The sequence below is a fragment of the Phocoena phocoena genome, chromosome 9, assembly GCF_963924675.1.
Source record: "Phocoena phocoena chromosome 9, mPhoPho1.1, whole genome shotgun sequence".
NCBI lineage: Eukaryota > Metazoa > Chordata > Mammalia > Artiodactyla > Phocoenidae > Phocoena > Phocoena phocoena.
In genome coordinates this window covers 13,622,504-13,642,283 of record NC_089227.1, presented here as the reverse complement: position 1 = coordinate 13,642,283, position 19,780 = coordinate 13,622,504, and the positions used below count along the sequence as shown (strand labels likewise).

General features: G+C 42.4%; 1 protein-coding gene and 1 pseudogene across 2 annotated transcripts in view; one reads left to right on the top strand and one right to left on the bottom strand.

Annotated features, from left to right (window-relative positions):
* Positions 1-19,780, top strand: part of POU6F2 (POU class 6 homeobox 2) — a 445,974-nt gene that overhangs the window by 322,963 nt on the left and 103,231 nt on the right. For both annotated transcript variants that reach the window (XM_065883909.1, XM_065883910.1), the window contains one exon: positions 4,991-5,283. In XM_065883909.1, coding sequence (XP_065739981.1) covers positions 4,991-5,283 — 293 coding nt within the window. The remainder of the gene's footprint in view (positions 1-4,990; positions 5,284-19,780) is intronic.
* Positions 17,321-17,933, bottom strand: LOC136128367 (ADP-ribosylation factor-like protein 6-interacting protein 1 pseudogene; annotated as a pseudogene).

The following is a 19,780-nucleotide window of genomic DNA, read 5'->3' as shown; positions in this document are numbered from 1 at the left end:
CCTGGTGGTCCAGTAGTTAAGACTCCGTGTTTCCAATGCAGGGGGCACAGGTTCGATCCCTGGTCGGGGAACTAAGATCCCACATGCCACATGGTGTGGCCAAAGAAAAAGGTAATTTATCCATTTTAAATGACAGTGCTTTCCAAACTGTGAAGCACTGTCTGATTTTGAACCCAAATTGCAGTCACTGTTCTTGGCCTGTTCAGAGTCCAGCTTCGGCAGCATTTCTAGAGGGGTGTCTCGTGTGCGCCTAGGACTGAATCCACGGTCCACGTTGATAGCAATCCATTGCTCCCGCTGCCAGACCTGTGCCTCTCCCCCTCCAGTGGACACAGCATTTTCCTCCCGGTGCCGCCCGGCATCCTGCGGCCCTGCCCATGTCTGTCCCTTTGCTCTGCCAGGCACAGCCCTAGCCCTGGGGACTACACAGCTGTGCAGAGTGGAGAAGGATTATTCCCTTCCCTCGTGGGGTCCCAAGGCAGTGCGGCTTGGTCTCCAGTGTGCGAATATGGAGAAACAGCTATTAGCTATTAATAATATTGTTATTATTACTATTATTATAGTAAAATACACATAGCATAAAATTTGCCATTTTAACCATCTTAAAGCGTACAATTCAGTGGCATTAAGTACATTCACAATGTTGTCCAACACTCACCACTATGTAGTTCTAGGACTTTTTCATCACCCCCGCCCAGGAGCCCCATACCCATGGGCAGTTACCCGCCAGCCCCTGGCAACCACGAATCTGCTTTCTGTCTCTGTGGATTCGCCTATTCTGTACATTCCATATAAACGCAACTATCCAGGATGTGGTCTTTGGCATCTGGCTTCTTGCCCTTAGCAAGAAGTTCAAGGTTGCCCTTTGTGTTTTTACTTGGTGCTCTTTCCCTCCCTAGGACCAGGCTTGGCACCAGGGGACTGGGCTAAGGATGGGCTTGAAAAGCCATTACCATCACGCTCTTTGCAGGATTCCTGGTCACTGGCAGTGATAAACCCCGCCCACTTCCCTCCTCCTTAGCACAGGTCCTCTCCCCTCTGTAAGTGTATTGCTATAAGGCAACTCAGGTCCCAGCCAGGCCCAGAGCTTGTAATCCTTCCCAGCAGACTCTCAAACCCAAGCCTCCAGTTTGCCAACCACGCCCACAGATCCCCGAACCTGGAAAGTCCCAGAAAATGCTGACACTGAGCCCCTGACTACACTAATTATAATAGTCTGATGTTGTACTTTGCGTTAACAAAGGTGAGTGAGCGTGTTGCTAAGAATCACGCTTCCTTTAGCATTTGAGTCCTATTCGGCTTTCTGTGAATCCCGAGGTGTTTCAGTACCTTGCAAAGTACAAGAAACGTTTGTATTTCTCCAGCATCATTCACGGCCTTGCCCTTCATGGGCAGGTAGAGAGAATGAGTTTACTTTCCGTTTCTCTGCCTTGGAAGTAATTGTATGTAAAGCCCATCCCATATAGTTCCTGATACCTCTGTGGTGGAGCTTTATTTATGTGCCTGGTTTCCTGAGAACACCTTTAACAAAGATCCCAAAGAAGAAAATGTTTTTCCTAAATTAGTTGATATATAGAAACGGAACAAATGGAGACATGCAAGCTTCTTGACTTCTCCTTTGTGATATTAAATTATTTATTTGGGAAGTTCCGATCCACTCTAGGAAATTCCAAGTTCGATAGAAAATTGTTTTGTGTTTCTTTTTCAAAATTGTAAGTTTTTAAAATTTCAAACATCCTAATGAAAACTTCTGTGCCTCTCTTTTAGTTCTTTCGTGCCTACTGTTAATGTAGTTAAATTTTATATTAAACATTGGCCCATGGAGTGTATAGTAACCAGACATAGAGGAAATAATCATAAAAGGACATAAATACCAGGGAAGAAAGTCAAGTCTTAAATCTTCTGTGAAATAGGGTCAAAGCTTTACCCCCAACAATCATCATTTTATCTGCAAACATCCTCTGTAGTTCAAATATGTCCTTGAACCTTCCTAACTTGTATCTGTATCTCAGTATGCTTTATACAATGAGCGATTTAGAGGCTCCATATTTTAGTATTTTTTTGCTTTTGTTTTCATATTATTATGTAGGTGCCTTTGGCATTTTTTAGACCAGAGTGGCATTCTTGTACAGCCCCCTCACGCTTTTCTTTGCATCCAGTACATACCTGAACATATTTTGTTGTCCATCATTTCTTGCTTGCAAATGTCAAATTAGTTCATGTAACTCAAAGAGGTTTAGTTTAGGTTAATGCCTTTCCAGGCAAGATGCAGGTTATGGGAAAGACATAGCCGAACAATGTGAACTCGCCAACATCAAGAAACGAAGACATATTTGGGAGCACGTCTCATTAGTAGGTTAGGCTCTGCTGCATCTACCCGTCTGCCAATGTCGATCTGCCAATATTCCCCAGTCTTTCCTGTTTTCAAATGCTGATTTACATAAATGCTTTTCTAACCAAAATGAAACAGTACGGTATTTAAGTCAACCATGAAAATAAGCACTGACATACGTGCCCCCCACCTGAAAGAAATCAGGACAGGTTTGATTTGAATCAGGCAGGAGGCCAGATGCAATCAGGTTCCCAAAGTCTATAACTCCACCAAAAGGAGAGCTCAGGCCCCACTCCCCCAGGACCCTCCCTCCAGATTGCAGAAGATCCTGGGGGCTCAGAATTGAGCTGGGTTCCCAGCTGTTCAATAAAATGTGATTTTGTACAATAGGAGCAGGGAGAGGGGAAAATGGCAAAGCCAGATCATTCTCTTAAAGTTCCGATAAATGGGATGCTAACTGGGTATTATTTTTTTTAATATGGACTTTATTTCTTAAAGCAGTTTTAGGTTTGCAGCACAATTGAGCAGAAAGTTCAGAGTCCCCATTGACCGGGTGTTTTCCAGCCCTGTCTCTCACAAGCCCTCTCTACCTGTAGAGTCCCAGAGCACTCTGGATTTAAATGAAAGGCAGAACGCACACTGGGCTGAGTGTTCGAACAGACCTAGAGTAACTCACTGACTCAGTGAGGACTTGCCATCCCCACTGGTCCAACATGGAAGCTCTACATGGACCTGAGAGCACAGAATTGGTATTTGGTGCCCCTGGGAAAGGTCAAGCTCTCATTTCATCAATACAGCTATGCCTTGCTTTGAACAAACCTGATTATATATTTAAAATCTGACTTATACCAGTGGTGAATTGAGAGTGATCCATCTTCCCACCACTTTCAAAGACAGGCTCCCACCTCTCTAAGGTCTAAAATCAACAAAACGGCCCAAAGTTTCTGTTCCAGGCAGTCCATTCTCCACACTGTCCTTCAGAAACATCACCTAAGCCATACTGTCATCTGGGTGCCTCTCCAACCTGGAATATCCTCTCCTCCTTCCTTCTGGGTATAGAATTCACTCTCTTGAGCCTTCTCGGTCCTCAGGAACACTGCCTTGGCCTCTCTAACCCACAGAGAAACCCCTCTCCTCATTTTCCTGGACCTTTTGGTTAGTTTCCACACTGTTGACCATTTAGGCAATTAACTGAGATGTATCAAGCATCTCAGTTAATTAGCAGGACTGTAACAGGCACCCCAAACCTGATTATTTCTTACAAGTTAATCTTATATCCACAAATATACTATAAACTCCTTAAAGTCAGGACTATGTCTCCCTGTTAAATCCTACGTGCTACCAGACACAGCATTAGTGCCTAGCTGGTGTTTTCATTTCACAAAATGATTCTTAATTTTACAAAAATAGTCCCTGGTTGACTTCCTTACAGAGAAACTTCTTCAGATTTGCTCAACATAAGGTTCAAAATACATATATTTTTTAAGAATGTCTTTGTTGTATGAAGTCAGGTGTATGATATGTCACTTTACAGAACCACTAGATTTTTTTTTTTTTTAATGGGGACTAGTTTAATGTTGCAAACAGGAGTTACTACTTTTGGGAATCTTGACTAATTCTAAGTAGGGCAGGAACAGGATAGCATTGCAGCCAAGGCCTGTGGGTTCAACATTGATCCTTTATATTTAGTTGTAGGCTTATTAGCTTTTAGGCTGATATTCAGGCAAAGAAAAAAGTGAACTTGTAGCAGTCTTTTCTCTAGATCATTCTTTGGCCGAACTGTTTTTCTGCTGCAGAAATTGTTCAGGGCTAGATGGGCACATGGGAACAAATATAGTGAGCTCGGTGTTAAGACAACTTATCCCACCAACGCTTACTTTTCACAGAACAAGGAAAAATCTGGAAAGATGACTTCATCCTCTCGGTTCCTGGCTTGTCCTTGAGGTGCCAGTGTGACCAGTCACCACAGTGCACAGTCGCTGACTATAACCCTTCCGGTGTGGGGCTGTGTCTCTCTGATGAGCAGGCAAAAAGTTCAGACTCAAGCTTTTGATTCTGCAAAACTAAGAAGCATGTACTATCTTTAAATTTTTTTTAAAAACGGTAGAAACTTGAAACTCAATGTCTAAGCACATTGGTGGAGGTCTGAAGCAGCGAGTAGAAATGACACCATTAGTGGTATCGATGATGAAAAGGAGATTACGAACACTTTAGCTTTCTGTTCTTAACTCCATTTGAGCATTTGCCAAAAGAATTAAATGGGTTGAACTTTAAAAATCTAAATCAGATCTTGAAAGTCTAAGTGTATTTCCCAAGCAGCGTGGAAAGGAAGAGAGGGAGAAAGTACTTAAAAATTACCTCTGTTCCTAGTACACCCGCTTGGTTTGCTCCGTCCCTTTGGAAGTAATGCCTGATGGGTTACACTCTGGTCCTCCCTAAATTTTAAAATTTCCCTGAGAAGTGACTCTTGTTCTCGCAGTGCACCGCAACCCTCTGAAATACCACGGGGTTTCAGGGCATGAGGGTAAACTTTTTCTAAGGGGGAGACGTCTCGGCTCGCGGGGTGCCGGCTGTCAAAGGCACAGCACGCGGTTTGGTCGTGTACGTTTCAGCTCCACGTGTTTGTTTCAGCTCCACGTTCCTTCTGTCTCCTCGCAGCTACCTCATCCCTCAACTCCCAACTGCAGCAGCTCCAGCAGCTGCAGCAGCTCCAGCAGCCGCCGCCGCCGCCGCCGCCCGCCCCGCCGGGCAGCCAGCACCCGCAGGTGCCCCCGCAGTCCCAGCCGCCGCCGCCCGCCTCCCAGCCGCCGCCGGCTCCTCCCGCCCACCCTCACCCCCAGAACCGGAACCAACCGTCTCCAACTCAGCAGAGCTCCAGCTCCCCTCAGAAAGCCAGCCAGTCTCCGGGACACGGCCTCCCGTCGCCGCTCACGCCACCCAATCCTCTGCAGGTACGCGCCCCTCCCAGGGCCCAGGGGACCGGGCCGCCGGGTGGCGCCCTCCCCGGAGGCAGAGGGCAGGCCAAACTTAGCATCCACTTCCGCAGCGTCTAATTCAAATTGATCTCTTAGAAGGAGAGAAGAGGGAGCAGATAGCGGGCAACTGGGGATGCATGTAAACGAAACAAATAGTAGCCCATTGACGTTGCCCTCCGAAGGATAAATGTTATCTGTTTCCTCCTGTGAGAGGCCAGCACAGTAAGTGCCCTTGTAGCCTGTAATAACTCCACTTTATGATACTTTCTGAAGGCAGCAAAGATAGCATCCAATTAAAATTATTACTAGCAGAGCTTTGTAGCCCCGTGGAGAACTGCATCTGCTGTCCATGAGGCATGGTGGTTATTTCTCTATATTATGAATACAGCAGTGTCTTACCTTAAGTACTTGGTGCTCTCTTGTTTCTATTTTTCCAAAGACTCTCTGGGGTTAGGAAGGTAAAGAAATTTAGCCCCGGTCTTATGTCCCAGATTCCAACCATTACTCCATGGATTAACAAGTACTCTAACTTCATGCCGAGACCCTCCACAAATATGCATCTTTATAAAACAATAAAGCTTCCGTCCATTTACTTTATTGCTGTGAAGCTGAGGGCATCCAAAATAGAATTTGAGGCTAATCGTGAAGGCTCATCTTTAATCTGCTGTCATCGAGGAGCAATGAACAGGAGCAGTCAGGAATATATAATTCTAACATTCAGAAACTCATTTTTAACTTAGATGCCTTTAAAATAAATGAGCTTTAAAAGATAATGACTCTGATGTCAACAGATCAGACCCAGACATCAGTAGCTCAGTTTTGGACTTAAAAAACGTAATGATGTTTTCTTCCAGGAAGATTTCAGATGATTTAGTACATTTGTAGTGCAGTGACACACGCCCACAGAGTGGAAAGCCTATGCACTCATTTCAAAGGCCAACTCACCTCCCTCCTGGATGGTGGGTGCTCACACTGCGGTCAGTCCAGCCCTGCCTCACCTGAGGGCAAGAGTGATGTTATCCTTTGGTCCGAAACAGCAGAGTATGCAGAATCAAGATAAATTGGCCTGCAGACAGAAAGGCCAGTGGATTAGAGACTTAGTGTTTTAGAACCGATTTAATTTGTTGTCCTGTAACTTTGTTTCTGTGTGTTTGGCTTCTCAGTGGTGGCCCAAATTTTCTTGGAAATGGAAACATTCGGGTGTGATGAGTAATTGTCTTCCTTGACACTTGGGTCATGGCTACATGCAGTTTGAGCATTTTCTCCAGTTGGGCTTGAAGATGTATTTTTTTAAATCTTACAAGTATGAGACAACACAATACCTTTGACATAAGACTGAAATGAACACAGGCTAAAAAACTCTTGCTGGTACACTTGACATCTATGGGGAGAGTAGGTCTAATCAAATTTACCAGATGCATGATGAGAGCAATCCTAATGTTTTCAGCATTTGGAATTCAACTCTGATTATTCCCAAGAATGAGTTTAATGCTTTTTTAAGAGCAGTTAAATTAGATCTATCTCAACACCCTGTGATTAAACATTTCCTCTACGCGAGCCATCAAAATACGTGAAATTACCAAAGAAAACACGTGTCCTTCTCTGAGGGATGAGACTACTTAGTCCTGCCCCTAGTTGGCCTACTTAGTCCAGTATTCTGTAGAGTGCAGTGAAAGCTTTGAGTTCTGTGGGCATCAGCCTTCTCAGAACACAGTCAACACCTTACAAATCTCTATCGGCCAGTAAAAGGCAAGTGTAGACTACCCATTTGAATAGCTGTTGACAGGACATTAGATGAGATGACCGCTCAGCCTCATGAAAAACAAATGCTACGAGGAGAATTTCCCAAAGTTCTCCTAATAGTTTCCATGGAAATCTGGGAGCTGTTTCGTTTTTTGTTTTTGCAAGAAAAGAAGCCTCAGAATCACATTTATTTCTGTATAACCCTGAGAGAATATTCTAATTTTTCACTGTTGGAGTTTTAACTTACAAACTTACTAAGTATATTGTTGAGATAATATTCTTCTGTGGGTCTAATGAATGACCGCTGAATGGGTGATGTGGTGAAACTTTAAAAAATATTACTGAGTAGATAGAGAACTAATTTTGAATAAGTCTACATCAGTAGGCATAAAAGGATTTTTTTTTTCCTTTCACGATAGGCATGTGTAAAGGAAATTGAGAATGCCATGGTTTTGAAATATCAGTTTTTCTCTACACTAGCTGAAGGGTTTTTGAATTTGTGGAACATGGAATGTTTGAACTTTTGAAAAAGAAAACTATTTAAAAGGAACTGAAAGATATTTAACTCTCAAAGGTAACGATCTTTATGAACTAGAATAAAGTGTTTGTGTTTGAAGGTTTTTAAGAGACTGATGATCAACTAAATTCATATATGACAGCTTAAATTCTACTTTACAGTTCTTTATTTTCATATGGGCTTTGTCTTTTTACGTTATTCAAAATCTGTCTGAGACACGTTAGTTTAGAACATGCAGCGTAGATTGTCAGAGGAAGCCAATAATTCAGAAAGATTTTGTTTAAAAAAAAACCCACAAAACTTTGAAGGATAATAATCATTTCTCAAACTGTACAGACGCTGTCATATCTTCACAGAAATAATAAGTGAAAGTAGCTTGTATAGGTATATTTGGTGAGGTTATTCCTCAAGATGAAAAAAAAAATTAATAGTGCTGGCAGGTAGTAAGACTCTAGACTAAAATTCCCCAAATACTTCTGGTCAGGTTTTTGTCTAATACTGCAATAAAATTTGTTTCACTCTTTTACTCAAGTCCATAAAATGGATTGCATTTCCAAAACCAGGTTGTTGTTTCAAGACGGATATGAGTCTAAAGTATTATCACTTCAGAGAACTAATTTTGATTGCTCAGGGTTATGGGAGGGCTGGTGGTCCAGCATGGATACCAGAAGCTGGCCCCTGGAAACCTGTCTTTAAACTCTTCACGGAGAATCAAGGCCCACTCACCCACAACTTCATTCTCAGGAGGGATGAGAAGTTCTAAACAGGAATTATAAGTGCAAACGTCTTCAGGGGCCAGGCAGTCCATATAAATAAGTAAAGCAGACTTAAGTATAAAACCAAAAATAAAAATTTGAAAACAGTGTGTGAGGGACAAACAAAATGCATCTGTGAGTTGAATTTAACCATTAGGTTCCAGGATGGATATCAATCCATACTCCTTATTTTTGTACAACCCACCTGCCACAGGCTGCATCAGAATCTAAAACCAGAAATATAGAGTGTGTTGGGTAGAAGCATATCAGAAACATAAGTGGAAGCAACTTTTTTTTTTTTTTAAATCTTTATTGGAGTACAATTGCTTTACAGTGGTGTGTTCGTTTCTGCTTTATAACAAAGTGAATCAGTTATACATATACATATGTCCCCATATCTCTTCCCTCTTGCATCTCCCTCCCTCCCACCCTGCCTATCCCACCCCTCTAGGTGGTCACAAAGCACCGAGCTGATCTCCCTGTGGAAGCAACTTCTTGAGGGGAAAGATAACGGTCTAATCATTCCTGGGTAGAAAAAACAATACACAGCTTTAATTTCAATATATGATATTGATCTGGATAAAGACCCCATAAGCCTAAGAATGGTGAAATACCTCCTTCCTATGACCTCTGAGATGGCTTTTCTTGAGACTTTTCCTTGGGAGTTTTTAACTTGTACTAAGGAAATTCCAAACATTGTGTGGAAGGCCTGGTATTTTCCTTCACGAGTGATCTGGTAATGAGCTGGACATAGTTGGAACCTAGTCATGGTGCCATGCGAAGAGGGAGCTTGTTCTAATTCTGACCCTGCTTCCAACTAACTCACAAATGGAACAAGTTCTTTGGACTTCATTTTCCTCATCTGTTAAATGTGTGCTGAATATGATTTTTAAGATCCTTTTCAGGTCCTTGAGTCTATGATCTAAATGTTGGTAGGCCTCTAGAATTTTCTTGGATACTGAAAACCCAATGGTCCTGAAGATTCTCTGAGTATTCTTCAAGGTCCGGTTAATTTCTTCCCACTGGCTGGGTGGCAGAGTAGAAAGAAAGTAAGGACAAACATAAGTGGGGTAATGATAGCAGAAGCAGATTTTATCTTAGCCAGAGAGTCCAAATTAAAGTCAAGTTTTCATCCTCAGAGAGTCACCGCTGTAAACTCTGGTCCCTGGTTGCTTTTTCATATCTATACATTAGAGAAGCTTAAGAAACCAAATGCATTTAACCTTGGCCTTCTGCATACCGTCTTGCATGGCAGGAAGCAGGATCATCTTTTCCTTTTCTTGTTGTATTGCACATTTTAATAAAAAAACAAACAAACAGAGGAGAGAGAGAGACAAGTGGAAGCAGTTAGGGGGGAGAAAGCTATCTGTGCTTATATGAGGAATGAGGAGTACGGTCAGCTCCTCGGGGTGAAGTTGCTCGAGAGAGCGTAAAATTGTTCCCGACCACGTGCATTTGCTAATGTAAAGGTCTTGTTACCACTCAGGCATCCAGGAGTAAAACTGCATTCAGATTCCACGTCTGCAATGCAGCAACTCAGCCTCCTGATCTTCTCGTGTGGGATGTTTCCCCCTCCCCCAGCAAACTTTCAGTACTACTTTCCAGAGTGATGGAGAGGGTGGTATATTATCACTTTTTCAAACAAAGAGCCCAAGCCCTCAAGAAGGAGTTAGACCTACATGATTTCCATCCTTTTAAAGCAAATGGTCTCCAAGCGTGTCTCCTTCCTATAGAAAAGGCCCAGTGCCTGGGGCCAACCCCCTCTCTCCCCAGCAGTTAGTCTTAATTTAACACAGTATTAGTCAAAGCTTGGTGGGTCTAAGTTTTTTTTTCATCTATAAATAGAGGAGGTAAAATTAAATACTTTCTGGAACTCTTTCCCTTTTATTTGGAGTTTTATGTTACAAACCTCTAAAACTCACTTGAGTGACCTATGCAGGTACAGGGGAGAAAAAACTCTTTTTTTCCTCTATTCATCCTATGTTCTCAAGCTAGGGGCCTGTAAAGTAGACTAACAAGGGACAGATTAAGAAGAGAAAAACAAACAAAAGTTTATGACACATGCATCGTGCATACACACGGGAGCACTTAGTGATGAGTAACTCAAAAGGGTGGTTAAAACTCGGGCTTATATAGCATCTTAACAAAAGAACAATACATTTTTAGAGAAGTGACAAGACCAAGGAAAAGGACTGTGAGCTTCTAAGTGTGGCAAACTGTGGGGGGGCAAATGTATGGGGAAACTCATAGTAGATGAGCAAGATTTGTTATACAGATTCTTCTGGTGCCATCTCTGGGCTGATAAGGGTCTAGACTTGTCTCCAGTAATTAACTCCTGTCCTTCCTGGTAGAGAGGGGAGGGGAGCCACCTTTACAAATTTATGTCCTGCTTTTAGGCAAAACAGGAGGTTGGCAGAGAGCTTTTCTTGTATCTACTGATTCTCAGTTCCCTTCAGTGCAAAATAATCCTCATGTCCAAGTGGCATATTTTGGGATGGCATATTCTGGTACCTTTGGCAGGCATATTTATATAACCCCTCTGTGGTCATTATAAATTCTAGTAGAACTCAGTCTACACAGGGCTGGATCAAGTGTAAAATTCTCCTCGCCTGGACCAAGACTAAGATAAGACAAGTGAGGCGTTCATTCTCAGATGCAGAATCAAAGCGCACCCAAAACTGCAGTCATCAAGAGAGGTCATATTTTAATTCAGTCTTTAAAAAATCAAAATGAATGCCAAAATCCATGATGAACTAAATATCGTATTTTAAAATATAGGATCAGTAACAGTATTGAGCCATATTGGAGTCTGAGGCAAAAGGAAAAATCAGTAACACTGATTTTGTTGGTCATAAATTTTTTGCATTCATTTTGATTTTTTTTTAAATATCTCATTAGGTGTTATTCATCTTGTTCAGTGTGGGGGGGCACACCCTTAAATTCTTTTTTTTTTTTTTTTTTTTTTTGCGGTATGCGGGCCTCTCACTGTTGTGGCCTCTCCCGTTGCGGAGCACAGGCTCCGGACGCGCAGGCTCAGCAGCCATGGCTCATGGGCCCAGCCGCTCCGCGGCATGCGGGATCCTCCCGGACCGGGGCACAAACCCGTGTCCCCTGCATCGGCAGGCGGACTCTCAACCACTGCGCCACCAGGGAAGCCCCTTAAATTCTTTTTTTAATTGCATATTTATTTACTTATTTATGGCTGCGTCGGGTCTTCGTTGCTGCTCATGGGCTTTCTCTAGTTGCGGCGAGCAGGCTTCTCATTGCGGTGGCTTCTCTTGTGGTGGAGCACAGGCTCTAGGCGTGCAGGCTTCAAAAGTTGTGGCACACAGGCTCAGTAGTTGTGGCTCATGGGCTTAGTTGCTCCGCGGCATGTGGGATCTTCCCGGACCAGGGTTCGAACCCATGTCCCCTGCATTGGCAGGCGGATTCTTAACCACTGCGCCACCAGGGAAACCCAACACCCTTAAATTTTGTGCCTGAAATGAGTTCCTCACTTGTCTCAGCTTGGCTACCAGCTGTGTAAATGATTTACTTAGCAAATACTCTCCAAGGTCAATGGCATTCTGTGCACTGGAAATTTCAACCAGGTGTTGGATGCCACTTTCGAGTTGAACTTGAAAATCATACCGAATTTTGCACAGTAGAAAAACAAGTGCATGTTGGATAATGGATTGGGACAGGGAGGCGCCGTAAAAGCCCATCCTCCTGTGTATTGTACAGGTCTAATAAACCAATCACTTTTTATTGAATTGAAAGGTTACGACAATCAAAACACTTCTTTGGCTGATATTTTTCACTGAACTAATTTATGGTTTATGAGATTAAGTTTGGTGAAAATGACAGAAGTATTACTATGTAGACAACATTCTCCCAGAGCAACCCAGGCCATGAGGACCTTTTAAAAACTGGAATTGTCCACACGGAGTGAGTAAGTCTTCCTCTTAGTCAAAGGAAATGTCATTATTATGGATGAGAAAATCCATCCAAGCCCAGAGGGTTCTCATGAAGGTTAAATATAACATACTAATGAAAATGCTTTGTAGGCTATACATTTGTTAAGCAAATGTTAATTATACTACAGATACGAAAGAGTATGAATTTATTTCTGTTTATTTGACTCTCCAGTAAATGGAGGGCTTCATTCATGATTCCCTCATTCAGCAAGAGGTTGGGTGAGAAACGGGAATCCCTTTATCCAACCGTATTCAGCCCTGAATAAAACAAACAAAACATATTTAGCTACATTCTTGGCAAGGGACAATTTTTCCTTTTATGAAAGAAAGAAAATCTCCTTTAAAAAAAAAAACCCACAGTTCAACATTACTGACATTTCAAAGAATTTATTAGAAGCATTTGAGATCCAGGAGGAACAACAAAGTTTATATTGCTTTGAGAGTGGCAGGGGGAAAAATTAGTTTACCAAGTATATACTTATATACTGTGGTACTTCTTTGTCATTGTCTAGATGTACCTTTCCTGGCCACTGCTCCATAGATTAGTCAAATCATGTAGAAAGGGGTTTAGCAAAGAAGGTGGTATGTTCACACCACTGACTTTGGAAGCTCACATCAAGTAGCAATAGATGGAAAGAAAGGATGCCAGACTCAAAAGGGGCGGTGGAAAGATTCCTGCAGCATTTGAACATGGCAAGTTACACCTTCTCAAGTAAACAGCGCCAACTCTGATCGTGACAGTGGGGCAGATCCCTGGCTTGTCCGCAGCAAGTTCAGCGGTGAGCGTGGAGCCACACACCCAGCTTGGGTCCCATCACTGTCTGTTGGATGTAGCTGATAAGCTAATCCTAAAGTCTAGTTCAGAATGCTTCTGAAACAGTTTTGCCTGCACGTGCATAGATACGGGTGGCAGTGTGAGCTGCCCCAAATGTGCTGGCTGGCATTTCGCTCTGAATAAGCAAGACATAGCCAGTATTTATGATAACTTATTACAATATTCTTCTGCTTTCATGATCAAGTGTTTCTTCTTGTAGTTTAGCCTCAGTTCATTTCCTATAGGCTTGAGGTAAATTTTCCACAGGCTTTTATTTTTGTAGTTTATTTTATTATTTTTTTTACATATACATGTATCTATTCTTTTTCAAATTCTTTTCCCATTTAGGCTTTTATGGAATATTGAGCAGAGTTCCCTGTGCTATACAGTAGGTCCTTGTTGGTTATCTCTTTTAAATATAGCAGTGCATGCATGTCAGTCCCAAACTCTCAGTCTGTCCCTTCTTCCCCCTCCCCCCGGTAACTATATGTTCATTCTCTAAGTCTGTGAGTCTGTTTCGGTTTTGTAAATAAGTTCATTTGTATCATGTTTGTAGATTCTGCATATAAGTGAAATCATATGATATTTGTCTTTCTCTGTCTGACTTCACTTACTATCACTTCATGATAATCTCCAGGTCCATCCATGTAGCTGCAAATGGCATTATTTCATTCTTTTCAATGGCTGAGTAATATTCCATTGTGTATAGGTACCGCATCTTCCTTACCCATTCATCTGTCGATGGACATTTATGTTGCTTGAATGTCTTGGCTATTGTAAACAGTGCTGCTCTGAATGTTGGGGTGCGTGTATCCTTTCGATCCATGTTTTTCTCCGGATATATACTGGGATTGCTGGATCATACAGTAGCTCTATTTTTAGTTTTTTAAGGAACTTTCATACTGTTTTCCATAGTAGCTATACCAGTTTACATTCCCACCAGCAGTGTAGGAGGGTTCTCTTTTCTCCACACCCTCTCCAGCTTTTATTGTTTATAGATTTTTTGATGATGACCATTCTGACTGGTGTAGGTGACATCTCACTGTAGTTTTTAAAAGCCCACAGGCTTTTAAATTGACTCCCAAAGTATAGGCTTGCAAGTGAATATTCTCCAGATTGTAAAGAAAGCACTTTTGCCATTATCTGCATTTATTAAGCACCTATGAGGTGCACTGTGGCCTTAAGCAAGGTTTGCAGAACAGCATAAAAAAAGCATGATCTTTTTTAAAATTTTGAATATTTATTTCTGGCTGCCTCGGGTCTTAGTTGCAGTGCGCAGGCTCTTTGTTGTGGCGCGGGCTTCTCTCCAGTTGTGGTGCGAGGACTCAGTAGTTGTGGCATGCGGCCTCTCTAGCTGTGGCTCGTGTGCTCAGTAGTTGCGGTGTGTGGGCTCAGCTGCCCCACAGCATGTGGGATCCTAGTTCCCCGACCAAGGATCGAACCTGTGTCCCCCACGTTGCAGGGCGGACTCTTAACCACTGTACCGCCAGGGAGGTACCAAGCATGGTCTTTAGAAGCAAGAGAGACCTGGGCTCAGATGCTGGTTCTGCTGGGCAGTTAGGTGAGGTCAACCCATCCTTCCGAGCCTCAGTTTCCTCATTGGTTGGAGAGTCGTTGTGAGGATTAAATGAGATGATTTGTATGAAAGGATCTTCAGTTCCTAATAGCTGGCCCACAAAAAATATCAATATCCTGCCTGCCTCTTTGCCTTCCTTGACTATAGATATTATAATCCAAGGAGGACTGTGAGACAAAGAGACCCACTTGAAGTTGAACAAAGAGCAAATAGTCATGGGATTTATAATGCACATGTACGCCACAAAATTATGCACGGTACGCTACGTGAAACCCCTAACAAGCTAGAATGCGGCTAATAATGACATGTGAGTTTTGTCGCGTCAGAGAGGTTTGGAGGATTTCCGAGGAGGGGGACTTAACAGAGGGAGGGTAGAGCTCAAGCCGTACAGGTCAGGGCTGCACTAAGGCCTAGGAGACGTGTGGAGATTAAAGGATTCTCACTTCAACCCACAGAACCTCACTTTCTTCATCAATATAAATAAGAACCAAAATCTCCTATTTCCTTCTAAATTCCCAAAGTTGTGCTTTTTAGTGTGTGAGTAAACAGGAAGAACCTTGGTGTTACTGGCTCTGCCCCTCGCTAGCTGTGTGACCTTGGGCAAGTCACCTAATCTCTGGGACTCGGTGTGTCACTTATTACATGGAAAGTTTATAGTAGATAATCTTTAAGTCTGTTCCAGCTTTACAGTCTATTTATGAAATAACACAAATAAGGTGGTTTGAATTATGCGGGAAGAAAGAACTATGTATGTAAAACACCGTTACCCACGACACGTATGTAGGACTCAAGAGATACTCCGGATGCTATTTGGCTAATATTTGCAGTGTGTTTTGAAATTTACAAAGTGCATTTTTATATACGTTATTTCATGCATTTGGCCTCATGGGTTCACAGTTCTAATAATCATTAGCATTTTTCAACGGTATCTTATACTCTCTAAGGACTTCAGCCTCTCATTTTCTTCTCCCAACAACCCAGAAGAGGCAAAAATCATCTTCATTCAGATTCAAGGAAATAAGCGTGTTAGAAAGTTGAAACAGCTTCCTCAGCGTCGTTGCCAGACCTCAGAGCACCTCCGTTTATATTTTACCCTCTCTGCAATGTTCATTTGGGCTGTTGGTGAAACATTTTTTTTTTCCTTATTTGGCTTCCAGCATTTTCTAAGGCAGCATTTCTCAAAGTGTCTTCTACAAATTTCTAGTCCAAAGAGATTTTATTGAAAATGGATTCCACAGTTTTTGGGATTCCAGCTTTTTTATTTTTCCCCTTTTACACAAAACAAAGTAGAAGAAATAATGCAGGATTAAAACTGCAAAAGTAGTTAATTGGCAGAACACACATACACACAAAAATCCAGATAGGAAGACAAGCTTATTTACAATGAGGCAACACATGTAAATTACAGTCGTTTGTATACAAACCTTAAAAAAGAAAAGTCAAACATATGCTACATGAGTGCCACTCTTTACAGCAATATTGAAGGGGAGAAAACAGCACTTATTTAGGAACAGATATACCACAAGGTCCAGGTTTTACAGCATCAGCACAATAAATTCACAAAACTATATTACAGATAGTTAATCAGTTTAAGAACTGTTCCCAAATATGTCACATTTCCAGTCCTCAGAGGTTCATTCCTACAGATTTCAACTACTCCATCTATTGGGACAAAAAGCAGCCAGTGTTACCATAAAATGAGAATCTTAAGGTTTACCTTTAAAGGCTTATTCTGGTCTTGAAAAACTAGTAGGATTTTCTACTGAAATGAATCTTGACTAAACACAGGATGAGTTTTGTTCTTTATTGGCTGGTCTTGGAGTGAAGGTCATAGACATGACTCTTAACCTATTATGTATGTACTTTAGTTTCAGTTAGCTGAAAATCTGAAGTTAAAAGTATGCTAAAAATCCTAAATACCATCTTGTGTAAGCCTGCTACTAAAAAGCCTTTAAGGATGTACTAAGTTCAAGTTTAAGTGCAAGGGAACAAGAGTTCTAAGCCTGTCAGATTCCCCATTTGGGAGGAAGGACCAATGTTTCCAACAAATTGCTAAATTCTGCACAAGGGAGAAGCCAACACATACTAGGCCATGGAATTAGGTTCATTTTATTCCACGAGGATTCTTCTCCCACGGTATCGAAACAGAATGAGGAGTGAATCTTAATTGGTCTCTTCATCAAAAGTGGTAAACTTGGTTTCTGTATTCATGAAGCTAGACAGTTGTTTAAGTAGAGTGTGGAAGCAGACAGTAGAACCAGCTTCCTGTAGTCACAGACCACTATCTTGTATCCAGCTAAAGCAAAGATCAATTTGAACAGTTATCCCAATCCACTGTTAACTGTAGTAAAGGATGAAGTTCACCACTATATTATTTTTAAAGTAAGAGTTCAGTTAACCCTGGGTGAGAAAAACCAAGACAAGTGGTAATGATGAATGAGTTGTCCATATAAGGCCAGATGATGAGAGCACACCCATGAAGACACTGGACATAAAGCCTTACTTGGCAAGTCGGAATTTCTACTAACTAAGGGCAGAATGAGGGACAGCAAAGAGCTATATCTGTAATGTTTTAGTATCCAGACAGCATAACAGACACTGTCCCCAAGGACAATGTATATGCCATTAATCACACTGAATAAAGCAGATGCATTATTCATTTTTCTTTTCTTTTTGTTTGAGAAGCTTTTTTATCTCTCTTTTGACCTTTCCAATGTACTTCGAAATGATTCCATGTTGCTTTAGTCCAGGAAGCAAGAGTAAGAAAGTCACTATCAGGTAGGAGAGACAGATGTTGTGGACTTGCTGTCCCACCCAAGCAACCACAGCAAGAGAAATGATCATGGTCATGAAGTACATTTCAGGCTTTTCTTCCTTTCATGTAAAGAGGCATTTCCAGCAGCCCACAGCTCTGCGTCGTTTTTACTAGATTGCTGCAAATTTCATGGAATCACTGCTGTTGCTCAGTGGTCCATTTATTGGAACCAAAAATTCTAGGCGCTAGAATGGGAACAAGGTAGTCAGCCAAGCACAAAAACATAACAAAACAGGAAACTCCTGACAGAATGGATGGATCTAGATAGTAGGTAGTCAGAAACACCAAAGAAACCACACCCATGATGGCAGGTGGAAACCAGGCTCTTTCCCATCGGAGGACTTTATCTGTCATTAGCATCACTTCTCCCCATCCTTGAAGCTGCTCTTCCAGACTTGCAGTCTCTGCAGCCAGCTGGTTGGTGCTGGGATTATCTCCTTCTGCCATCGTTCCCGAGGTGCCCCCTCAGCGAGCCCAAGACGCCCCCAGAACTGGCCTTCCTCAGAGCCACTCACGACAACCCTAGCCTCCTGGGTATATCTTGATGAATATTAGAATACTAAAAGCTAAAAGACATCCTGTAGTAAAGATGTCTAGTTAACATTATTTAACCAAGAAATTCCCAAACTTATGTAACCACTGAACCTTTTTCTTTTCAGATAACACTGATTAATATCCCATGGGAAATTCCTTCAGCAACCACTGCTCTAAGGCTTCCTTCTCTATTGTACCATCCGCACAACTAAAATAACCTTGCATTTCCTTACCTAGAACATTATGGAAAAATCCACATATCTAATCCAATGGATTGGACAGTGGAGAAAAGAAAGTATAGAAAGATTGGGGAAAGAAGAGAGAAGGAAAGACTCAAAACCAAAGTAAGAGCAGGGAAAGCTGAAACCAAGGATGGTCCTTACAGTTGGCAACAAGCAAAATCATTGAGTCGAAAAAACGAAGGAGGGTCTGGCTGGGGTGCCCCCTCATGGCGGCTGAGGTCTTGGAGACCTTCTCCTTCAGATGGTCCTTCCTCCCCTCTCCTCTTCTTCACTATCCATCATTTCTCCTGCTCACACACCACTGCACCTGGAATCATGCCTCCCCATGCCAGGGCCTGGAGAAGTGAGAACAGGGTACCACTGGACCATATAGCCCCTGGCAAACCCATGGAATCAATAGGCCAGGGAGAGGGCACACCCTCCCCTCCCCTCATCTCCACCCTTCCTGTCTTGTGACTGAGGAATTTCCAGGAGTCAGGAGAGTCCCCAATACCCTGACAACCTCGATCTCCACCCTTGTGTTTTAAGAGGGGTTGGATTCCAAACAACAGGTCAATTCAGGCTAAAATCTGTAACCAGGACCAAGTCCTCTAGGTTACCAGGCTGTCAAAATCCTTTGTCTGTGGGGCATTGTCATAGTTATAAAGCTCTCATCCTGGCTCTTTTTCTGTTTCCTATTTAAAAGAAAAATAAAAAAAGACCCTCCAAGGCACTGGTGTTTTCCTTCTCTTTCATCCCCCACTGTTGAGAAGTAAATTGGGCATTCTGGCTTCAAACACCAATGCTGGGGGCCCTAAGAGTGCAGAGATAAGATAGAGAAAGGTGCCATATTGAGAAGACCAGTTCCAGAGTCTCTTTTTTCATGCATAAGAGGAACCCATGTGGCAAAAGTTCAGTTGCCCCTCTGAGTGGCCATCCACGGGAAAGGGCAGTTCCGTGTTGTCAGCCACACAGTGGGGATGCCTGCAAGGCCACAGATGAACGCAGTGGTGCATTTGTATGCTGACGGCTCTCTTCTGGGAAGTAGTGTCTGAAGGCCCAGTTGGGCTCCAATCAATGCAACCTTTCCAACCTGATACATTTTGTCTGAACTGTCATTTGACAGGGATCCGCCTGGTGCCACCACTTAGTTTTCTACCCAGCAAATATTTAACTGACATAAAAAGGAAGTAAAGTTAGGGATCTCCTTCTTTTTCTCAGCTGGACTCCGTACCCCCCCAGAGGCTGGCTGCTCTTTGTTGAACTGTTTGTCCTTTGCACTGGGAGGTTATGAATGTGGCATTTAAAGAGAGCAAAGCAATGTTGAAGGCTTCAGAGAGGTTAAGATTTCAGAGAAATCCTCTCACTTCCCCCAAGGAAAGGTCTCCTGAGCCTGGCTGGCTTGGAAATGTCTATATTTTAAATCAGAGGGAAAATAGTCTTGTGCTCTTGTCTAAGGTTCTAAAAAGTAACATTCCTTAGAGTAGTTATATCTCCTGCAGTATTCTGCACCCCATGGAAGGAATTTGAACAATTTAGGGC